The sequence below is a fragment of the Orbilia oligospora genome, assembly GCF_000225545.1.
Source record: "Orbilia oligospora ATCC 24927 unplaced genomic scaffold scaffold00215, whole genome shotgun sequence".
In the NCBI taxonomy this organism is placed as follows: domain Eukaryota; kingdom Fungi; phylum Ascomycota; class Orbiliomycetes; order Orbiliales; family Orbiliaceae; genus Orbilia; species Orbilia oligospora.
The window spans coordinates 3,058,668-3,079,775 of NW_011645772.1; the positions used below are offsets into that span (position 1 = coordinate 3,058,668).

Below are 21,108 nucleotides of genomic sequence, written 5' to 3' on the forward strand. Positions count from 1 at the left end.
AAATAGCCAGTATTCGACCAGAATTACGACACAACAACAATAACAACAACACATAAAAGATTATATACTCAAGTATATGAGAACTAACCTAGGCGGATATGATTGAGATATATACTTGCGGTATAGACAATTAAAAAAAGGCTTCTCTTTTTGAGTATGGCCGTGTATTCGACCTTTCATAGCGCTATATACCTGTCAATCTTTCTAAAGTCAGGTCTGGTCTATGCGTCATCTGTTCGTTGACCAGAATAGGAACTACGAATAATATATATACTATGGCAACCATGACTCAGCAGCAATAAATAATATTTGGCTACCACTTAAGCTCGATCTAGACAGTGAGGATTCTGAACTGGGATGAGTGGAAACTTAAAATATTAATATCGCATTCGAAACAATTGGTCAAAATTAGACAGTGCCGGACGCCCGCGCAGAATCGATCATGAGTGGTCGTACTGTGAAGGTTTAAATTCAAACAGCTTGAAATAAATATACAGAGTTCTACGGGCTCCGCCCGTTGCACTATACTGCTTATTGGTCGCCGTCGCCATCGTCTTCGCTCTTTTCGTCGTCTTCGTCGAACTGTACAGCCAAGTCGGCTTTACAGGTACAAAGGCATCCAAACCAAACATATCTGTCATTCCATTGTTCGTCATGTTTCCCATGTCGGAAACCAAGGAGTAGATGGGTAACCAACCCGCAAGCAAAGCCCCAGTAGCTATTGAACAGCCAAAATCCCCAATTCAACTTTGGTTCGCCCCCCTAGACGGCGGACCAGAAGTCAACCGTCATCAGGAGGACTGCGAAGACGACGAAACTTTTGGTAATATTCATCGGATGGAAATACCAGGGCAGTGTCAATTGGAGGTAAACGCTGATAGCGCCTCCAAATTGGTCGCCAATCACTTCAATTTCGTTTTCATAATGATTGACATACGGTGTACTGGGGTGCTGGATACGATACATCAAGATGTTGCCGGCTAGGTCTTCGACCTACAAACATCCACATATACGTTAGACTACGACTACATGGCTATATATAGTACTCAAACTTTTAGGCAGGGAAATCTTACCGTTGTCCAGATATTTCCCCGCATTTTGTTCGTCTCTTGGAAGAAGTTGCCTACAACAGAGTCTGCAGCATCTGCAACTTTAGAATTGAAAAAAGGGGCGGTCAAGAAGACCTCGACGGTTTCATAGCAACAATCAAAGAACCTTGGGATTAGACCCGGAATCTTAGGATAAAAGCGGACGAATTTAATTTGGCGCTCGTTGCAAGTTATATCAGAATGGTCTTCTGAAACTTTGGAGAAGATGCTTTCTGTCTCACTATAAGCTGGAGAGGGGCGTCGGACGCGTTTATCACTAGGAACAACGAGCAAACCGCCATGATTGGCGTTTAAATTGCTTTTGGTAGCATTCATGATTGCAGACATTAGGGTATGTATTGAAAGTAGGGGCAACACAAGTGGAGGCAGCTAGAGGAGGGTGGGATCGAGGAAAGGAATGTCGAGGAAGGTTGGAGAGCGGGAGCTTCGAAGTCGACACCTTATCTTTCTTATCATATCGTAGCTGTCACAGAGCAGCCAATATTGCAATGCAATAGCATCTAAATTCGCGACTACTGACGCCGAGACCACTCCGAGACCATATATTATGTCGACCATATACTGCCATTTCAAGAATGTAATATATCATCAATTCAGACATGTAAATAGAATTCGGGATGGCTAGCCGGCCTCGCCGACTTCGAATTTTTAGTATGGACTAAGCGATATCAGTCTGCTTCCTTTTATATAAACTGGGATAACTCAATTCCCCACATGCTTGATAGTTAGGTATCTATAATTTTAAGTTTCTGTACACACCTGGAAATATTCCCCCTCAATAATGCAATCCGGATTTCCGTTAAAATTTTGATTGCGGAATGTAATTCGCTCTTTTCTCTAGTAGACAGTTCGAATACTAGAAATTGATTATTTATGGAAGAAAGGAAATTAAAAGCAGTTGTGAATAGATAAATTTTGGCGGCTCCGTTTAAATGACTCCTAGAATCGGTGCCGATAGGAGTCCATATGATACTTTGATGCTAAAATATATTAATACCATTCCCAGAGATTTTAAGATTCCACCACCCTATATATTGTCCACTAAACCCATGCAGGTGCAATAAAAGGTACCACAGAATATGAATTCATCTTGTATACCAACGAAATGTCTGCCGTGATGGATTCTAACTATCAAACAGCAAATGTGTGCGAGGATGACAGCACAGAGCGGCCAGGCCACAATAACTTCCATCACCACCATACGAGGCCCCTTTCTAAGAAGCATCATAAACACGCACAATAACGCATCGCTAAAGAGCAAGATCGCAATGATCGTGATAACACCCTCATAAATTCCTTGGTTGGGTGTACCAAGGGAAAACAACCTGTACTTCGAATCTCACACTGCCGTGATCTACGGCTATTTGCTCGATTAATCGGCCGCCCTGAAAAAGAAGTAGTGGATGATGGATGAAATGGATGCCATGTGTACCAACTCCATGTTCCCGGTACTATATCCCGCCCCAAATTCATCAATTAATATAACAATAAATTTACGATAAATAATCGGGAAGTTTAGCGACTTACGTGGAGGCACATACGGCCAAGTCTCGCATGCGCATCTTCGAAAAACCATCCAATCATTGGGTTGAAGAGGTAGACGACTTCTGTGTCCAAGAATGGTGCAGATAGCCTAATTCGGTGAAGCGATTGGGCCTGCCCGATGAATGGGATGCTAGGGTAGCAAAGCGTCATGGTGATAGTATAAAATTCAACTGTGATATCAGTGTCGTTCCTGCCGCTAGAGAGAATTTAATCTTTGTCGGATTCAGACTCTGTTTCGTCGACAGTTGGCTTAGGAGGAGGAGGAGGAGGAAGAGGAGGAGGGTCGATGCCTCCGACCGGGATTGGCCCGCTGGTAAAAACAAATGGTATTCCGATCGAAGAAATTTTATAGCAGCTTCGGGGATGATGGTGGCAATAAGAATGGAGAGTATGGAGATAGGGTATGCATATGAAAAGATCTAAAGAACTGTCAAAGTGGTTTTAAATTAACATTTTGAGATGAAAATTTAAATAGTTACGATATGCATCTCGGCGTGTGCAGTAATGAATTCAACAGAAGAATCTTAAGATTACAGCACCCACACTTAAGCACTTCTAAAAATGGTCAATTGACAGCATACTATTACAAAGACCGTCAGTAATAAGCATCATTTAAATTGTATCAGTGTTAATGTTTGGGGTTTATAAAGTCCTAAACAGTAACAACGTTTACGCTTAGTTTGGAATACATCCATTTGCACACCCCAAACATGCTTTATTTTCCCCTTTAGAAGATGGGAGGGCAAAGATCAGCATCAAATAAAAGTAGTATGTATTATCAAACTTCAGGAAAGTAAAGTTATGTACAGCTTCCAGAGCGTGAGTGTACCTACTACAATGAGGATATAGGCAATGACCTCAATCAGTCGGCATCTCAAAAAAACACCCAGAATACCAAAGTAAATATAGGCAATGATGCCCGTTATAGCTTTTCGAGCCCGTTTAATAGGGGAATGCAGCTCAACAAGGATCACCACCGGGTTATGATGGTAGCCCAGCTCCTCGATCCTGCTGACTGCACGGCCTCCGTCGGAGTTTTCTATGGCAAGTTGATGTACCGTACTAACAATGTCAACCAGTTCCATTCTACCGGTGGCTATAACGCCACCTGGGCCTGGCGGTTGTTGAATAGTGAAGGACTAGATATTCAGACATTATCATCAGTCTAGGCACCTGCGACGAGTATAATTGACAGGTAATACCCGATTGATCTTTTCTGTTTTTCTTTCTCTCTTTTGCTCAAAACCGGATTCAATGTAACATACCAAAACTTTCACAAAACGGCCCTCAATTAGCGTAACCCGAGAGAAACCAGCCCTCCTTCTGAGTTCATGGTAGAATAAGTTGTCGGTGAATGGAGTCATTAGGGAAACGCGTTCAATGGGTGCCATGTCTTCCCAGAATGATGGTTGATTAGGATACATCCAGTAGATAAGTATGCCGTGCCTTTCGGGGTCAACTGAGTATTGACTTGAACTGGATACACGGGAAAATACTGACTCCACAATAGAAGCTGGTGGAGAGATAGAGCTCCCGGATTTGGACTCGACCCCTGATGCATTCGAGGGTTCGGTAACCATTACATCTCGATTATCTACCAAGGATCCACCGATTCCGTCCATGTTCATGATTGTTAATTTGCCGTTTAGTTCAGTTAAAGCGCTTCCTTTGATAAGTATCCAATACCAATGCAGCGCCTAATCGACCCTTCTTCGTCAAATTTAGGACATGTTCTTCAAAGGCTTTATTCTTGGGCAAGGAATTGATACTTACCAAATTATCCAGACTGACCTGTTTTCCAAATTGCATCCTGACATTGGTATCTTGGGAAGCTGTGCGATGGTGCTACTTCTGTATAGCTATGATTGGAGACTAATGGGATTTGGAATGTCTTTAGAGCAATTACATAATTGTATCGGGCTGCCATTACGTTTATATATCTCTTACGCAATTAATTGGGGTGCCAGAAAGTTCCGGCGAGTTTCGTTGATACGGTTACAGCTACGCCCGGTGACGGATGTTGCCTCTACTCTATACTTTATACTATATTATGATTTAACATGCATACTAACAGGTAGTATGTGAATAAGACTATAGGAACATAGGAACAATACATAGCTTCCTAACTTCAGTATATTACCTAGGTAAATACTTAGGTATTTAAGCCCTAGGCCTTCTAGGTAATGTACTTACTGCAGACGCTAGAGCCTACAGGTTACCTCTTTGAGTTGCTCTAAAACTCAGGAACGTTAACCAGTGCTTTTGCTGGCCATAATATTCTGCAGCCTCGTGATCACCAGGCCCTTTCCCTCTCATCCTAAGTATCTTGTTATTTGTAAAAGGTCTGTGTCTTGAATATAACGGTATGGTTTTCTATTCGAGAGTTAATATTCAAATATATCGATTTCATCATTGGTTCGTCTAAATATTTTATGCAGACGCCATAATCCTAGATTCGGTGCCCTACAGCTCTAGGAGGCAAAGGAGGCTAGATTCCCATTTGGTTTGGGAGATACCGTTTCCAAACCTAAGTAATAATTTGTATCGTACCAAGTATCTATCATATACATAAGTACGTAAGTAAGTACTAAGTAGGTAATTCTTACATATAGTTACTTAAGTAGGTACTGACCTGATACATTCGATTACCACGACTGAAGCTAAATTCAGCTTTGAACCCAAATAACAACCTTTTGTTTGAGCTCTCGTGCACAGTTAACTGTACAGGTGAGGCATGGTCCCGCTCTCCTTCGAATAACCGCTGCCTTTCCCCTTTCAGCGCACCATGCCCTTGCTACGACTTCAGCTCCCTCCCCCGTAGCGTTGATAACCACCATCTCTTCATCTCCCGGCGTGTAATCCTTCAATTTTTCAGCATCCACAATGTTACTGAAGTTCTTCAATTCTCTCTTATGGATTTCGTGAGCACCTCTTGTTTCCGGCGTACATGACGGCGGGGTGACAAAAACTGGATTGGTGAATAGGGAATATGAAACCTCTTGCCCATCGATAATGAAGCTGATACTTGCTCGGTACTCCGTATTTCTTTCAACGGTATCTAGATTGCTTGTGTTGACTCCAGCTTCAAGTGGTAGTGCCTTTAAGAGTATCCCTTGCAACTTGGATATGGAATAGCTCGTCTTCGGCACCGCTGGTAGGACCCAATTAGCTGGATCTCTAATTTCCGCCACAAACTGATCGAGATTCTTGATATCCTCAGCCTTTGGTCTGAGTTCCATATGTGATCCTCCGCCGGTAATTCGAATAACATTATCAAGCGGATCTGGAGGATCCACTAACCCCACCCTCCTTGCCTTAACCCTGATATGCATGCCTTTTTTCTCGTCCCCAAAGGGCTTCGCCAATGGCGGGTCAAAAGTCACTGGCGGACAAGGTCCAATCCATCCACACAGTGAAGTCACACCTGGTAGGCACCCCAGAACCCTTCCTAGCACATTTCTAATTCTATGGTAACTCTTCTGTGGAGTTACAAATCCACAATCGTAGAATGCTGCAACTCCCTGATTTTTCACACTCTCCGTCAAAAGCACCATAGAACTCATAATCTTCAATGACATCCACTCTCCCGGCAAAGTCAACCCAAATACCCAATCTACAATATGAAATGGGGTTACAGCTCCGCCCCTGATCTTGGAGTAAACATCCTCGGCTGCCTCACGGACTTCGTGGACCCAAGGCCACTTCATCCTTTCGGCGAACATAATAAGGCCTTCTACTTGCCTTTCGTGGATTTTGGAATGGAACTCTACGGAACGACCGTTGATATCGTATTTCTCGTCATTATGTTGTTTTTCGAGGGTAATTGCGAGGGATGTGTCAGTTTGTTTGTTTATTAATTCGATACGGGCGTTCAATTTTGCGGCAACATCGTCAAGTTTCTCCTTTATTTGATCATCCTTTCCCCCTGAGAGGTTGAAGGCTGTTTGATATGCTTCCTTCGCCCGTGTCAAGTTTCCAAGACCGACATTTGCGTCGCCCAGCGCTGACCATCCGAGTTTATCTTCAGGGTTCAATCTTGTGGCCGCGGTGGCATCGTCGTGTGCAAAGGCCGGTTTGCCTAGGGCCATATACGCTAGGGCGCGAAAAGTGCTATTCATTGCAATTGAATTATCGATTGCCATAGCTTCGGTAAAATCATCCACAGCCATCTGCCATTCGCCCAGTTTGGCAGCTTTATGTCCATTTTCAATTTTCTCCTCCATTTTTGCAGTTTCTTCGGGAGTCATGGCTTTATGCAAAACTTCGGCAGGTATTGGGGGCTCTGAAAGCTCCATCTTGACATGAGATAGCCATAGATCCGCAACGGTCAGTGATGCGAGTACTCGAGCGGTGAATCCAGAATAAGATCCATCCGCAATTGATATGAGACGAAGATGGAGCTCCCTAGCGAGAATCAGCTGGTAGAGGAAATTCCAAACTCCCATTATACCTTCGGCGCGGGGTTGGGACCATTGGGTTGCTATGCTGGATATCGAAGTGAAGTCGGTGAAAATGTCGCGGCGGTTTAATTGTTGATAGAAGTCGCCAATCCGAAGTGGAGAATTGTCGGGGACGTTTGCTATATAGGTTGTTCTATAATTTATATTTATCTGTTAGCAAGCACCTACTATAGCTTAAGATGGCCAGACAGACCCCATATTTCCGTAGAATTCTTCAAGATCATGCTTATCCTTCTTTGGCGTCCAACCGAACTTACTACCAATTGCATTTTGCAATTCACCGATTCTTCGGATCAGTTGTTTAGCTGATACATCCGGCAAAGTAGCATATGACACAAAGACGGTATTATCCCTCGGTCTACCAAAAGCAAGTTCATAGTCCCAAGCTTCCATCCCAAAACCTTCGATTGTGCAGGTTCCTGGGTAAACATGTTCGTACTTTGGGTTACTTTCAACATCGAAAAGGATGCCGTCTTCGTCGGTATCGGTGCTGTACTTTGAGGTGGAGGGCTTCATATATTTGCGCCGGTGGTAGAGCTCTATAATGCATTCATGTGAGTTAATTAAGGGTTATCCAGAGAGGCTTAGGATATTTACCAAAACTTCCGTGCCCTAACTTGACGTAACCCATGACCTCGTCGTGCCATATCTGGGACATAGGGTCATTCTCATCGTAGTAGACACTAGCTCGGACTCGAGGAGAATAATTTGTCGACGGAGAAAGCATGATATTTAGTACGCCTTGATCTTTGGGCTTAATAAACTCTTCTAGCTTTTCGAGTTCATTATAGATTCGCTCCTGCTCAGCTTCGGACGGTTCCGCAAATGTAGTGACGGGAGCAGGTGGGACTACCGATGCCTGCTGGTTTGAAGTCGTCATCCCGCCCTTTCCTTGAGTTATCGCGCCTACCCCATCAACTGGAATCAATTTACTCAGTAAACTAATCTCTTTCGTCACATCTGCCAACTTCGCCATCCATATTTCTGGAAACTGTACCACCCATTCCTGGGTGGGATCAAAGTTCCCAGCCGTGGACGGCAAATGCCCGGAACCCTTCCCCGTTAACTTCTTGAACCCTTTTTTGAACGCCCCTCCAACACTACTCTTTTTGCGCATTAATCCGCATCTTATGGCGACTTGGCTTTCATCCGCAAATGATTCTTCGAGCCTATACAATGCGACTAATACTTCTTTATGCACTTCATTTGAGAACAGAGAGTTTGGGAATGTAGTTAGGCCGGCGCTAGTGCCCCAGTTTTGAAAACGGGCGCGCTCCGATGGCCATGGCGGTGGGGCGTCGATGTTAGCGAAGATCGTAGAGAGGGTCGCAAAGGATTTTGTTAGGGGAGTGGTGTCCATTTTGAGACTTATTAAAAATTAATACCTAGTATAGGTATATCGAGATGGATCTAGATATATATTAAGAGCACTCTTGACAAGTACGTATATCAATAATTGGAGGAGCAATGCCTCCCTTTGTGACGTCTGGGAACGAGGCCAGAAGAGTATACGAGGATATCGTGTACAAATTTTCTTAGATAACTAATACCCAGGTATCTGCTACGCGTATACGGTGATACAAAATAGTGATAGGTAAATAGAATCACGCACTCTCCAAGTTCCGATTGAAAGGATTGTATTATATACATTCGGGCAGGTTGCATCGGGAGGTACCATAGCAATCTGGTTTTTTTTCTTGTCATAAACTGCGCCGCTCTAGGCGTCCAAGGCCTGAGCACAGAATAGCGTGATTCATCATAACGTGAAAGGGTAAAGATGGGGATGCTGTGCATGTGGGCCCGAAGGTGCTTGGGTAGCTGTACAAGGACTAACGTTAAGGCTGTTACTAACGAAGTCATATCTGGTTGCAATTGCTTGGCAGTGTTGTATTTTTGGGGAAAGGGTGTCAAGGTAGCCAGAAGTTTTCATGGCTACCTAAGTAGGTACCTAAGTACTTAAGTAGATATTTGGAATTTGGGTTGAAGATAATGTTATATATCAATTATTATGCAGTTGCAGTTGTATGGATGTGTTCGCTATATATCCACGCCGATTTGGCTTATAACCCGGAAAGGCCACATGAGGTCGATCACGACTATATTTTAAAGTGCTACAACATGCATTATTTGGGGGCAGAGGTGCCAATGGATGTAAGAAAAGAAACGGGTCTATGAATAACTATAATGATGCGTAAACCGTCGAGTATGATCCAAGGCTACCAAAATCCAAATGATCGAATACAAGATATATATTCCCTTGGACACTTGACATGACCTAATCCTCAACAAACTAATGAAAAAAAATACAGGGTTTGTATTATACTTACTCGTCACGGTCATGGTGAACGCTAGGCGCCCCCTCTATCGAGCCCTCATTTACAGGTCTAACCTTTAACGGTCACAGTCTCCCCTTCTGCTTCGCTAACTTTGAGATCCCCCATCCCGCTTACTACTTTTTTGGCGCTTCGAACCTCTTCAACATGCACATCTGCACCGTTAGCCACATCTGCCTTTTCGCCTGTAGCGGCAGCAATAGTAGCTAAGCTCTTAATCCTCTCATTTATCTTCTCACATTCCTTTTTTAATACTCCGGCAATCCACACAAAATCTTTCATCTCAAGGTATACCTGTGCACTGATTCTAACCCACCAACGAGCATTATGAACATAAACTTGAACGAAGGTGTTCTCCCTGATCCCCACTTCCTTTGTAAATGTATTATAAACAGGTTCAACCTCCGTCTTGGGGACCGATAAAAGTGGAAGGCGGATATTGACCATGGGACAGCGGCCACCATCCACAGCTGCCGGATCAGGTGCCATGATTTCAGTACCTAAAATTTTTGCTACGGCTTCACCACCCTCGAAAGCTAGAGTGTTGCAGTAGTTTATTATGGCATCTTCACCGCCGATTTCTTGTCGGAATTTGAGGGCGGCGGGGACGCAGAGGTAAGGAGTTGCGTCAATGGTGCCGTTAAATTCGAATTGCAGGATAAAATTGGATTTAGTGCCTGGGCTAAGAGGCGACCAATATTGAGCTGCAGATTTAGGGATATAGTAGTGAGAAGTTGGGACCGAGGTTGTGATCAAAGGCTGATTACGAATTGGAACGAAGAGAACGGCTGCGGGTCGAGGCGTGTATAGCCATCTTTCCATATTTTGTAAGTTTGTACGTACACGCTGTTACGCGAAGGACGATTTGGGGGGGGACATACTTGTGACAATTACTGACGAAGAAGTCGGGTTGGTTAGCACCCAGATCAATTTTGATGTTGCCAACGCCATGGGCACCATCAATGAGGCTGAGAACACCGGCTTCCTTAGCTGCTACAATCATTTTCTCCCACGGGAAGCGCATTCCCGGCATGCTGCTGACGGTATCGAAAATTACGAGTTTGGGCTTTTTCCCGGCAGCCTTGATTTCTTGAACTGTGGTGTTAAATGATGAGAGGATGGATGCATCTGAGACCGGATAAGCCAGCGGAATGGAGATACAAGTCGCAGGTGTCGTATCTGCTATGTACTGTACAGTTCGCCCGCAGGCACCGTAGATAGTTCCGAAATGAAGAATAACATCCCCTTCCTCGTAAACTAGATTTCTGAGAACGATGTTAACGCCGGTAGTGGCGTTGGTGACAAAAACTACCTCTTCACTAGGGGCGTTGAGGACTTTTGCGACCGCCGCACGAGATTCGTCCAAGAGAGATATAGAATGATAGCGCATGAAGTTATCGGGATGTTGTTCAGAAAGAATATGAAGTTTTTGGCGGTGTGTTAGGACGGGAGCCGGGATCGCACCGAAGGAACCGTGGTTAAGATTTGTGTAGTTTTCAGGGAAAAGAAACTGTCGGCGGAGAGAATGACCGAAAGTCGGAGTCTTTGGAGGGTTTGAGGCTGCCATGGTGAGATCTCAAGAACTATGATGATACACAGCTGAATTGCCCAGGAAAATTACAGCTTTCGTACGGTATAATGATAGACGAGGTACTCTTTGAAGAAATGCCTGCAATACAGAGATTCGACAAAATACCTAGAGAACCACAAAAGGGTATATACCTAAGTAGGTGTATATGACCTGGTCCCGGATTCGAGCGCTGACAATGGAGTGTTGTTGGGGATTGTGTGTTGCGTTCCTCGATGGTTACACGCGGGGTTAGCGCGGGGGAGGTCCAAAAGGGAAGACAGCCAGAAATGGAACACGATTCGATTCGAAGTTGGGATGTGATATGTGATTTCAAATGGTGAATCAATGCAGCTGGACAAAAAGAAAACTTTTATATGTTCAGAGGATACGCCTCGAGTACACTACACTTTATTCGAATTTGTGACTCACGAAAGGGCGATATCGGGCAGTTTAAATATCGCCTTCTAGCTCTTCCCTTAGACTTCTTCGGTTTCGGTTTGCTTATATAATGGCATGAAATCGATCGGGTTAACTTACGATTGGGTGGAGGATCAGCGCTGGGTATTCTCGGGTATTGATTATCTGAGGAAACCCGGATGGGAAAAGCAAACTATGTACTATGTAATATAATTATGTGAAGAGATTGCTAGCGGCGGCTGGTGACTAAAAAGAGAGAATCCGAAAGAGAGAGAGGGGAAAAAAAAGGTAGCTAGGCAGCAGAAGGTCGGCAGGGCTTTGTGATTGTTTAAATCTAATGAAAATGAATGGGGGCCGGCCGCGGATTGGAGAGGAACATATCCGGACGAGGGGGGATTAAGAAATTGGCAGCAAGTAAAGTAAAGTAGATCGGCGTCATGATGGTGCAAGCTGCAGTCCATATGGCTCAGGTCGTACAAGTATACATACAACCTCGTTCGTATCAGAACCTATCATGATATCACATTATAATACATTGATTATGAGCGGGTCACATTCTAGCTTCTGCGCAATTGATCCGTTGCAGCAAACCGGATTAATTAACTAGGTTCTATATATACGAACCGGAGTGGATCTTAACTGATTGCCGAAGCCCTGTTTAAAGGCATGGCGGTGGCAGATATCGATGTTTGAAGAAGTGGGGATGCAGGATGTTTGATAGGGACTTTTTTTGAGACCGATTGATGCATTGGAATGTAGTATTAATACGATACTGCAGGAACTGGAATTCGAACCCATCCTGTCAGGCCCAAAGGAGCTCTCCAATGCAAATAGCTCAAAATTTAAAATGGGCAAACACCGGTCGTGTCGGATATAAAGACTGGTCATTTGAGCGTTCGGGATTAAGATAGTTGGTCTCACTAACGTTAACAAGCATCATAATAAACGAGTGCTTGCTAAACGATCGATTGGCCGCCGCACGTGGCTGATCATGGTACCATACTAAGTACTTAAGTAATTAGATACATATAGTACGTTCTTACTTACCTGTTACCGTCCAAGTTCCTTATCGACTTGGTTAAACCACAACGAGGGTGGGGTGAACATATCCTATAACTACTTACTTACTTACTTATCTATATATGGTGGACTTAAGCTTGTCAATCACCCGTCACATGCACACAGCAAATGTAACTCATGGTAAACGAAGCTTCAGGACGTAAAATTCGATACTCTAGCTTTATATTTAGTCGCCTCTACTTCAAATCTAACTGAAAGCCCCAGCAGGAAGTGGCACGTATCCCCAGGCGTTTTATTTATAAAGTATCGGCGGCTCAATTGAATTCTATCAGTCGGGTCGGAATGACAGCGAGCCCTTTTATTCAAACTCGAAACCAATATGCAATCTTTCGAACCTGATAAATTTAAATCTCTCATCCGCCATGTATCCCACGACCGCACCATGTATCATGATATCAAAATTGAAATAATCATCATACATTATATGACGACCGATCGAAGTACTAGTAAGTGGAACTTCAAAGAAATGCCATAGGTCTTTTTGGCTTTTTATTTTTTACGAATTGGCTGTTTATGAGAAGGTTTTTTTTTCTTCTTTGCTTCTCCTTGAACCTTTTTTCCTTAAAAAAAAAAAAAAATTCGACGGTTGGCACCATTGGACTCACCCTGTGGAAACCCAAAGTAGAAACCTTGCTGGCCTTTCTCTCGAAAGAGGGGGAAAAAAAAAATTTTCCTTTTCCTCTACACACTTTTTTTTTTTATAAAAAAAAAGAGAGAGAGAGAGAGAGAGAGAGAGGTGATAGAAAATTAGAAGTTAATAGAAGAAAACGAAGGATTCTCGCCGGCCGGAAAACTCGTGCGACAGGCTCGACGGCGTGGAGGAATTCCCTTCTAACTTGATTCTCATCTCGAGGACAATTATAATACCATCCTTTCTAGGGCTCGATACCTGCCCATTCCTCTTCCTTAGCCTGGTTTTAAGCATCGTGCACTTGGACTTGTTCTCTTGGCCTGCTGCTAGTTTCGTTAGCCGACTCAACAGACTAGACGTGCGTGCTTGTGTGCGACCATTGCTGGCTGGCTGCATCATTGCACTGCACCGTACTGCACCGCACTTAACTCCAATTGCAAGTACCTGCGAGGCTTAAGCTTGTCTGATCTCCCCCGTCGAGACTATTTGTCTTTTCGTCCCTTCTTTCTCCAGTCCAGTCCAGTCCAGTCCAGGCAGTACGGTGTGAATGCAAGTACTTAAGTAAGCAGTACTTACAAGCCAAAGTCTGTCCCTTTGTTTTTCCGTGCTGGCTGCAGGCCTTAAAAATCCCCGGCAAGGAAAAACGTTAAAACGGCATCGACCTGTTCGCTCGTCAATTTAATTAATTAACGAGAGCCCGCTTCTGATCTGAATCTTTCGCTTTTCCATCAAATCCCACACGACCACCCGGAACCCCCCCCCTCCCCCCTCATCCTCTCCCTCAGGCTTAAATTCATCCCGAATCCGCTGCCCACTCCTACTCGTCTTTTGTTCTTTTGATTCTTGACGCCCTCCCTCGTTCGTTTTTCTGGTTGTTTCGTTCATCTGCGCCGACTCAGGTACCCTGTTACGTTGCTGCTTTTTTACTGACTGACTAGGTCAATCCAACGGTTATAAAGGCCCTGTCCATTTGCCCTGTCCACGTTCGATCTGCCACCAACCGACTAATTATATGTTAAGCCGACCTAATATTATAATAACCTCGACGTGTCAACGAATTTCTTTATTCAATAACCATCCAGCAAAAAGGTCAAAAATAGCACAAGCAAATAAATATAAAAAAACATTTCAGGGAAGACAAAACAAAATTTATATTTTTTTTTTAAAAAAAAGCCAAATCAAAGATAGCTAAGTGCTCTCTGTTTAATATTCCTTTCGCATAGCGCTGGAGTCTGTTTGCTTGTGCTGTCCTCCTGTGTTCCCTCTCCATTTTCGAACTTAGACCATCTAACTGTTCGCTGGATCTCTCTCACATAACGCGTGACTTCGACACTATAACTCTGCTGCATTTAGCTGTCTCCGCTCTGCTCTGCTCTACTCTGCTCTGCTCTGATCTTCTGGATTCTCATTCCGGATTAATCTTTGAGGCTCTTGGTCCTCATAATAACGCCGTTCGATCTCGGGACCGTTTGCAAGCGAACGCCTTGGAACGATATTATATAGATATTACTGCATATCCATATTCTCTCTCACATACACTCTCTCTGCTGCTGCTGCTGCATCGTTACTGCCGGTCTTCAGTGACCCATTCGGCTACACTGTCTATTCTATTTTGGAGGAAAAGAGCTAGTTTCCCAGGTTCCAGACCAGCGTAACTAGTTCTTTTTATAGCGAGAACATCAGTTACAGCTCTTTTTCTGTAACAAGTTGTTCGGTGTTGGAAGAGCGTGTTGCGGTGTTTGATCCTCAAAGGGCTACCCGATTTGGCCGTCCGGTGAAAAAAAAGGAATTTTACTTCTTTCTTTTCGTTGACTGGATTTTTCTCTCCTCAATTTTCACACTCGAATTAATTCCACACACTGCTCTTCGATCATCCAATCCATCCGCAAGACATCGTCACTCTAAGCATCATCGCTCTCTCCTACTATCGGTTTCCCTCAGCGTCATCGCCTACTCTCTCGCAATCCTTTAAGATACCGTCTTTCTCTTTCTAGCCTTTCTATCGCGATCAATCAGACGGAACTTTTTCCTGCCCGCCAATCGAGAGGATTTCCTTCCCCGGATATCTCCCACTCTTCAACAGGTCATAAGTGGTCTCTTCCCGTCGGCTGCCCTCGTTCACAAGCATCCCACAGGAACCACCTGGAGCACCCCGGCTACAGCTCTCATCTCCGACTTCCATCTACTTCAAACTCGTCTTGGCCTGCATTCCGTCTGCCCGGCTAACTCGGTAGTGATCTTCATCTGGTTATTGTTTGTGCTTTGACATTCAAGTTCAGGCACAAGACACTTTTCGGCTGCTCCATCTCTTCCTAAATTTGCAGGATATCCATCTTTCTTTCTTTTCTTCTTCTCTTCTTCTTCACGTCACATTCGGCCGTATCTTTCGTCCGAAATATAATATTAGGTATCCGTAGCCTACCTTGGGCTCTTGCATAATTACAAATTTCACTATCAAAAAATGTCTGCACAATCATCAGCGATGTCTTCTTCAAATATTACGTCCAAAGACGCCGGCTCGATAGGTAACGGCGTATCCTCCACCGGAGGGCCAGCCGCCTCCGGGAGCCAACAGACAGAATGGTAAGTTCTTCCTGTCAATTTGCACCCCACTACCCCACACCGGCCCCTCCATTCCATCTCACTGGACCAGTACCTGCAGCCTCTATAGGCAAACTATCTTAGGGACAGCCTGGTAGCTAGATCTGGATTCTCCAATTAGCAATGAAAATTTTTGTTCCTCTTTCGCGTGACGTCGCTATGGATCAAATTGGCGAATCATATCATCGTTTTCATCCTCAATTGCAAGATCTAATTTCATGTCTCTCTGTCTAGGGGCCGTCGAACCAATGGCATTTCGTTATCGAACACACCCATCAACAACTCCACATCTAATCAATCTGGCCCTCGACGTCCCTCCCTATCTACGACCCTCACTCACCATCCTAGAGAGTACCCTTCATCCATATCATTACCAGGAAATGTCTCTGGAACCGCTACACCGTCATCGGTTGCATACCAACCTCCCCATTCTGTAGGCAGGGATGCCTCGAATCCTTATAAATATTCAAAAGAGTACATGTTAGGCAAATTCGAGGGCCTCGAGCTGACTGGAGCGCTTTCCGATATCAACAAGGTCAACAAGCTTTTGTTAGGGGAAAGCGAAAAGGAGGGTTTGTTTGGGGGCGGGTCCAAAGAACGTAGTGGGAACGGTACTGAGGCCTGTTGGGATTCATCTGGCCAGCAGCGGCCTGTTTCTTTTGAGGCCATGACATCCGAGGAGAAGGAACTTTTCCAAAGTGTAAATTCTATTCAAAAACCCCATCAGACACCAAATACACCTGGTGGCCCCAACAGCACTTCAATTCCTCCTGGGCAGGTCAATCAACCGCGCATGTCAACGTCATCAACCAATTTGAACAGCAATTTCCATAAGTCAAGCATTTCTGTCTCTTCTACTGGAACAACAGCACCCCCTGGAACTGCTTCTCCGACTACTCGGAATCGCCCTCGACGTGATACTGGAGACGCTAATCCTTTGGCCCGTCGAAGAACTGACCGAGATGATTCTGGGAATCCCTTTGACAGGTTCAGTGGCCGGCCACCCTTCACTCAGCCAGGTGATGATGCACGCGATACCGAGGACTCTGGACCCAGCCGTGGCGTTTTTAAGCGACAGGCAAGTGGCGGACCTTGGGGTGTTTCTAGCCCAATTACTCCGGGGGGTTCAGCGTTTGGGGCCTTTTCCAACGGTGCATTTGGTGGTGTTGGTGGCAGTAGTTTTGTCCTCAACTCAGGAGTTCCAGCTGCAAAAACCGAAGGGGATAGAAAGTTTGGTAGTCTCGGAAAATCCGCCGGAAGGAGCCTTGTCGGCGATCGAGTTGAAGAGGAAAGCGAAGAGACTGACGACATCTCTAAAGGCCACGCTAAAGATACTGAAATTCGGTCATCCTTGCAAGAACTTGCAAGGGAATCCGAGGCTGAGCCTGAATTTGGGCGTGATGGATATGGCCGTCGTTCCGATAGCACAGACACGGACCCTTACAATCCCCGAAAATCGCTCCAGCCTGGTGACCTTGATATTGAAAACCCTTTAGATGACGGAATTCGCAATCCTCACAGCCAATTAGTACAGGACTCCTATTTCAACGAAGCTGCTGTCGGAGCTATCGGACGCAATATGATGAGCTCCCCAACAAGAAACATTGGCAGTGCTTTCAATGCCTTTGGAAGTAGTGTTGCTAGTCCTTCATCATCACGACAAGGCCAGCATACCCCACTGTCGGGATTTCACCATATACAGACTCAAATGGGCGGCCCTGGCTCTGGATCCCAAGAACCGGAAAATCCATCCCCGTCTTCAACTAACCCTTACCAGAGCCCTATCCCGGAGACTGAGGAGGGTGGTGGTGAGGAGGGTAGCGGCCTCAGAAATTTCAGACCTCCTGGTGGAAGTGACCGAAGCCAGACATCAAGCGCGGGTATTCTTGGTACTGGCGCTGGTATGCCTGGCTTCGGGGGTCTAGGTGGAGGTTTCAATAATGCACTTGGAAACCCCGGGCTCTGGTCTAACCCAGGACCTTCTGGCGCTCTTGGGACTGGAACTCCTCAGAATACGGGACCTGCAGGCTTCTTTGGCCCTTCAGGGGACTCCTCCGGTGTTGGAACCCCGGGTGGAACATCTGGAGTCTTCGGGGCCACTAGAGCTAGTCGACTCGGTGCACTGTTCCCTGCTGAGCAACAGCAGCAGCTAATCCAAGAACAACAGCGCCAACAAAGCCGTAATATATATGACGAAGACAGCGCCTTTGACCCGACCGAACCTTTCCGCGGTTTGAGTATGGCTGATCGGCCGAAGACTGAAAACAGGAATTCCGCTGATAGTATGTTTGGTGGTCCTCCACGGGTTGACAATGCATATTTTGGCGAGGCCGAAGGTCAAGCCCCCGGTCAACAGATCCAAAATAAAGCCTCATTTCCGGCTCTATCCCATTCCAACTCGGTATCCTCTTTGCAACAATTCGGCAGCGCCCCTACCCCAGGCGCGGCTCCAGGGAGTTCAACTCAACCAGGTTCTCAGCGCAATTCGGGCGGTCACATTATGATAATGCCTGATAAGATCACCTGGGTGTATAAGGATCCTACCAATAAAATTCAAGGTCCGTTCTCGGGTCTTGAGATGCATGATTGGTATAAGGCTGGTTTCTTCCAGCCTGATCTTCTCATTAGACGCCAAGAAGAGACTGAGTTTGAACTCCTTGGCCACTTCATACGCCGCGTAGGCAATTCTCGGGAGCCTTTTCTTATTCCGATGCAGGGACCTGCTTTTCCTCCCGGAGCTGGGTGGACTGCACCGAATCCTTGGGGACAGAACACAATCGATGCAGCTAATGGAATCGTGCAACCTCCGTTCCCTGGCGCATTCCCTACTTTTGGCACAACCTTGACAGCGGAACAACAAAACGCTCTTGAGCGACGCAAGCAAGAGGAGCAGTACCTCATGGCCCGTCAGCGCGAATATCTTGTACAGCAGCAGGTAATCGCTAAGCAAGTTGCCGCTGCCCAGCACATGACCAGGATGAGCCAGGAGTCCTTGCAACATCATCCCTCTCAGGCAAGCCTTCACAGTCAGCCCAGCCTGACAAATATCCAAAGCCCCAGTACTTTCCCACCCCAAACCGGGCCTTTCAGCGAATTAAGGCACACAACCTCGAATCCATCTATTGATGGGTTCACTAACGGACCCAGGGAGGAATTTGCAGGATTCCCTCAAGGGTATAATGCACCTGCGTCGCAACCACAACAGACGAGCAGAGAGCAAGCACAGATACTTGAGCGGCAGAGAGCTCAAATGGCCAGGCAATACCAAGGCCAGCATCAAGTGCTAGAAAGACAACAGCAGCAGAGAACACAGCTATTTCAGCAAGCTATAGTGCAGCCACCAAGAGAGCAGCAGCAGCACGGAAATCAGGGTCCAGTCCAAGGACAGCAAGCCGGAGGCCTAGGCGCTATGTCCTCTTATCAGGTAGCCGCCGGCGATGATGCTATAGATATCACGCAAGATGTAGGTTTTGACAACGATGCTAGGTCCGATATGACCGGTACGGCCCTCGCCGATGAATACGAACTCTTCCAAAAGCAACACCAACTGCAAATCCAACAGCACGATGAGGATTTGCTCAATCAGCATTACGACCAAGGACAATCTTTTTTTCCCGGAGACATTGATTACACCGCAATCCCTCCGCACAACATACCCCTCAATAACGAAATTAATGAGATAACTGCTCCCTCAATCACTTCCATCTCCGCTGGCCCGGGACCTCAATTAGAACCAGGTACCTATACTGACGAAGCGAATGCAAATGAAGCCAGTATTGGCGATGAATCTTTTATTACTCATGATGATGACCAAATGCACATTTCCGACCCTCAAGAACTATCTCCTCTCCTCTCCTCTATTAGCCCTGAACCCCCGAAGAACCCATGGGGCATTGTTCCTCCATCTGGCATGCCTCTACCATTCCCCGCTCCCAAATCTGTCGCTTCCCCACGTCCCTCTACAGCTCAATCAGTGGCCAAATCCCCCGCCGTCAGTACCGCAGAGCTTCAAACTATTCCTATCGCCCCATGGGCTAAGGATCCCGAAGCTTCCCCGCACCAGAAGGGACCATCCCTCAAGGAGATCCAGGAAAACCAGGCCAAGCAGGTTGCTAAGGCTGAGGCAGCAGCTCAGGAAGCTCGCCGTCAAGAACAGGCTCAGCAAGCTGCGCTTGCCGCTGCGAGTGCCCCCGCTCCTCCGACTTCAGGTCTCCCATCCACATCGACATGGGCTGCCCCTACACCATCACCAGTAGCCACCACTAGTGTCTGGGCTAAACCGCTGGCCAAGGCTTCCACCACACCTTCAAAACAGAAAACCCTCACACAAATCCAAAAGGAAGAGGAAGCACGTAAGCACAAAGCTGTCACAAACTCTCCTTCAACTACTACACCTGCCCCAGCAGTCGCACCAGCGGCAACGCCAACTCGCCGCTCTGAATGGGCTTCCAAAGCGGCAGCAGCTCCATCAAATCCCGTTGCTCCAACCACTAACACAGTTGGTGGAGCTTGGACGACCGTTGGTGCTGGCGGGAAGAAACTCGGCGGTGCAACAACCATTTCGAGTCCGACCCCTGCTCAGGCAAGGATCATAACAAGTGCTCCAACCCCAAAGATCGTTAAGAAACCGACTACAGTCCAGCTAGCTGCTGCTACCCCACAAAAGACCGCCAACGATGAGTTTATGAAATGGTGCAAGATCAATCTGAAAGGGTTGAATTCGGGGGTTAATGGTACGTACATCTGATTAATATATTCCGTTGAACTGAACGCTAATATGAAAATAGTGGACGAATTTGTTACAATGATTATGTCATTCCCCCCTGAGATCGACCTGATTAGTGATAGTGTGTACCAGCAGTCGACGACGATTGACGGCCGTAGGTTCGCCGAAGAGTTTATCCGACGTCGCAAGTTGGCGCAGCAAGGAGTTGTTGTGGATCATGGGCATCACAGCGATGAAAACAAGACCGGCGGTGGGTGGAGCGAAGTCGCGAAGAAGAGCAGGGAGCCCCCTACGAATAATAGCTCTTCTGCGGCTGCGGCAGATAGCGGATTGGGTAACGGGAGCTTCAAAGTTGTCCAGGGGAAGAAGAAGAGGAGGTAGATGGCTACATTTTGTTATATTAGTGTTTTTTGTTCTCCTTTTCACTCTTTGCCCGCCCCGCTGTGTAGGCCTATCGAAATTTTAGAAAGAAAGAAAACACCTCACAGATCGAAGGAAATAGTAGGTGGAGCAAAAATGATAGCAGCCTCGCACCTTATATCTCTTCTTTTTTGTTAGGGTTTACTTTTTCGTCTTCGTCCAGACCAAGAAAACTGAGAGGAAGAACAAAGCGAGTTCGAATGATCCGTTCCTCCC

The 21,108-nt window shown here is 45.9% G+C and overlaps 6 protein-coding genes across 6 annotated transcripts; 1 reads left to right on the top strand and 5 right to left on the bottom strand.

The window, feature by feature from the left end:
- Nucleotides 1–531: 531 nt before the first annotated feature.
- On the bottom strand, nucleotides 532–1,436 carry AOL_s00215g885 (uncharacterized protein; the record flags this gene model as incomplete). Its single annotated transcript, XM_011130087.1, has 3 exons — nucleotides 532–718; nucleotides 776–993; nucleotides 1,074–1,436. 3 exons carry the CDS (start codon nucleotides 1,434–1,436, stop codon nucleotides 532–534), a joined length of 768 nt encoding a protein of 255 aa, XP_011128389.1.
- Nucleotides 1,437–2,395: 959 nt separating this feature from the next.
- Nucleotides 2,396–2,804, bottom strand: AOL_s00215g886 (uncharacterized protein; the record flags this gene model as incomplete). The annotated part of the gene is made up of 2 exons (XM_011130088.1): nucleotides 2,396–2,560; nucleotides 2,637–2,804. 2 exons carry the CDS (start codon nucleotides 2,802–2,804, stop codon nucleotides 2,396–2,398), a joined length of 333 nt encoding a protein of 110 aa, XP_011128390.1.
- A 635-nt stretch (nucleotides 2,805–3,439) lies between these two features.
- Nucleotides 3,440–4,282, bottom strand: AOL_s00215g887 (uncharacterized protein; the record flags this gene model as incomplete). Its single annotated transcript, XM_011130089.1, has 2 exons — nucleotides 3,440–3,793; nucleotides 3,920–4,282. The coding sequence occupies 2 exons, from the start codon at nucleotides 4,280–4,282 to the stop codon at nucleotides 3,440–3,442; spliced, it is 717 nt and encodes a 238-aa protein (XP_011128391.1).
- Nucleotides 4,283–5,320: 1,038 nt separating this feature from the next.
- Nucleotides 5,321–8,474, bottom strand: AOL_s00215g888 (uncharacterized protein; the record flags this gene model as incomplete). The annotated part of the gene is made up of 3 exons (XM_011130090.1): nucleotides 5,321–7,247; nucleotides 7,308–7,653; nucleotides 7,712–8,474. 3 exons carry the CDS (start codon nucleotides 8,472–8,474, stop codon nucleotides 5,321–5,323), a joined length of 3,036 nt encoding a protein of 1,011 aa, XP_011128392.1.
- Nucleotides 8,475–9,498: 1,024 nt separating this feature from the next.
- On the bottom strand, nucleotides 9,499–11,014 carry AOL_s00215g889 (uncharacterized protein; the record flags this gene model as incomplete). The annotated part of the gene is made up of 2 exons (XM_011130091.1): nucleotides 9,499–10,261; nucleotides 10,329–11,014. 2 exons carry the CDS (start codon nucleotides 11,012–11,014, stop codon nucleotides 9,499–9,501), a joined length of 1,449 nt encoding a protein of 482 aa, XP_011128393.1.
- A 4,592-nt stretch (nucleotides 11,015–15,606) lies between these two features.
- On the top strand, nucleotides 15,607–20,853 carry AOL_s00215g890 (uncharacterized protein; the record flags this gene model as incomplete). Its single annotated transcript, XM_011130092.1, has 3 exons — nucleotides 15,607–15,728; nucleotides 15,981–20,479; nucleotides 20,534–20,853. 3 exons carry the CDS (start codon nucleotides 15,607–15,609, stop codon nucleotides 20,851–20,853), a joined length of 4,941 nt encoding a protein of 1,646 aa, XP_011128394.1.
- Between the last annotated feature and the right edge of the window lie 255 nt (nucleotides 20,854–21,108).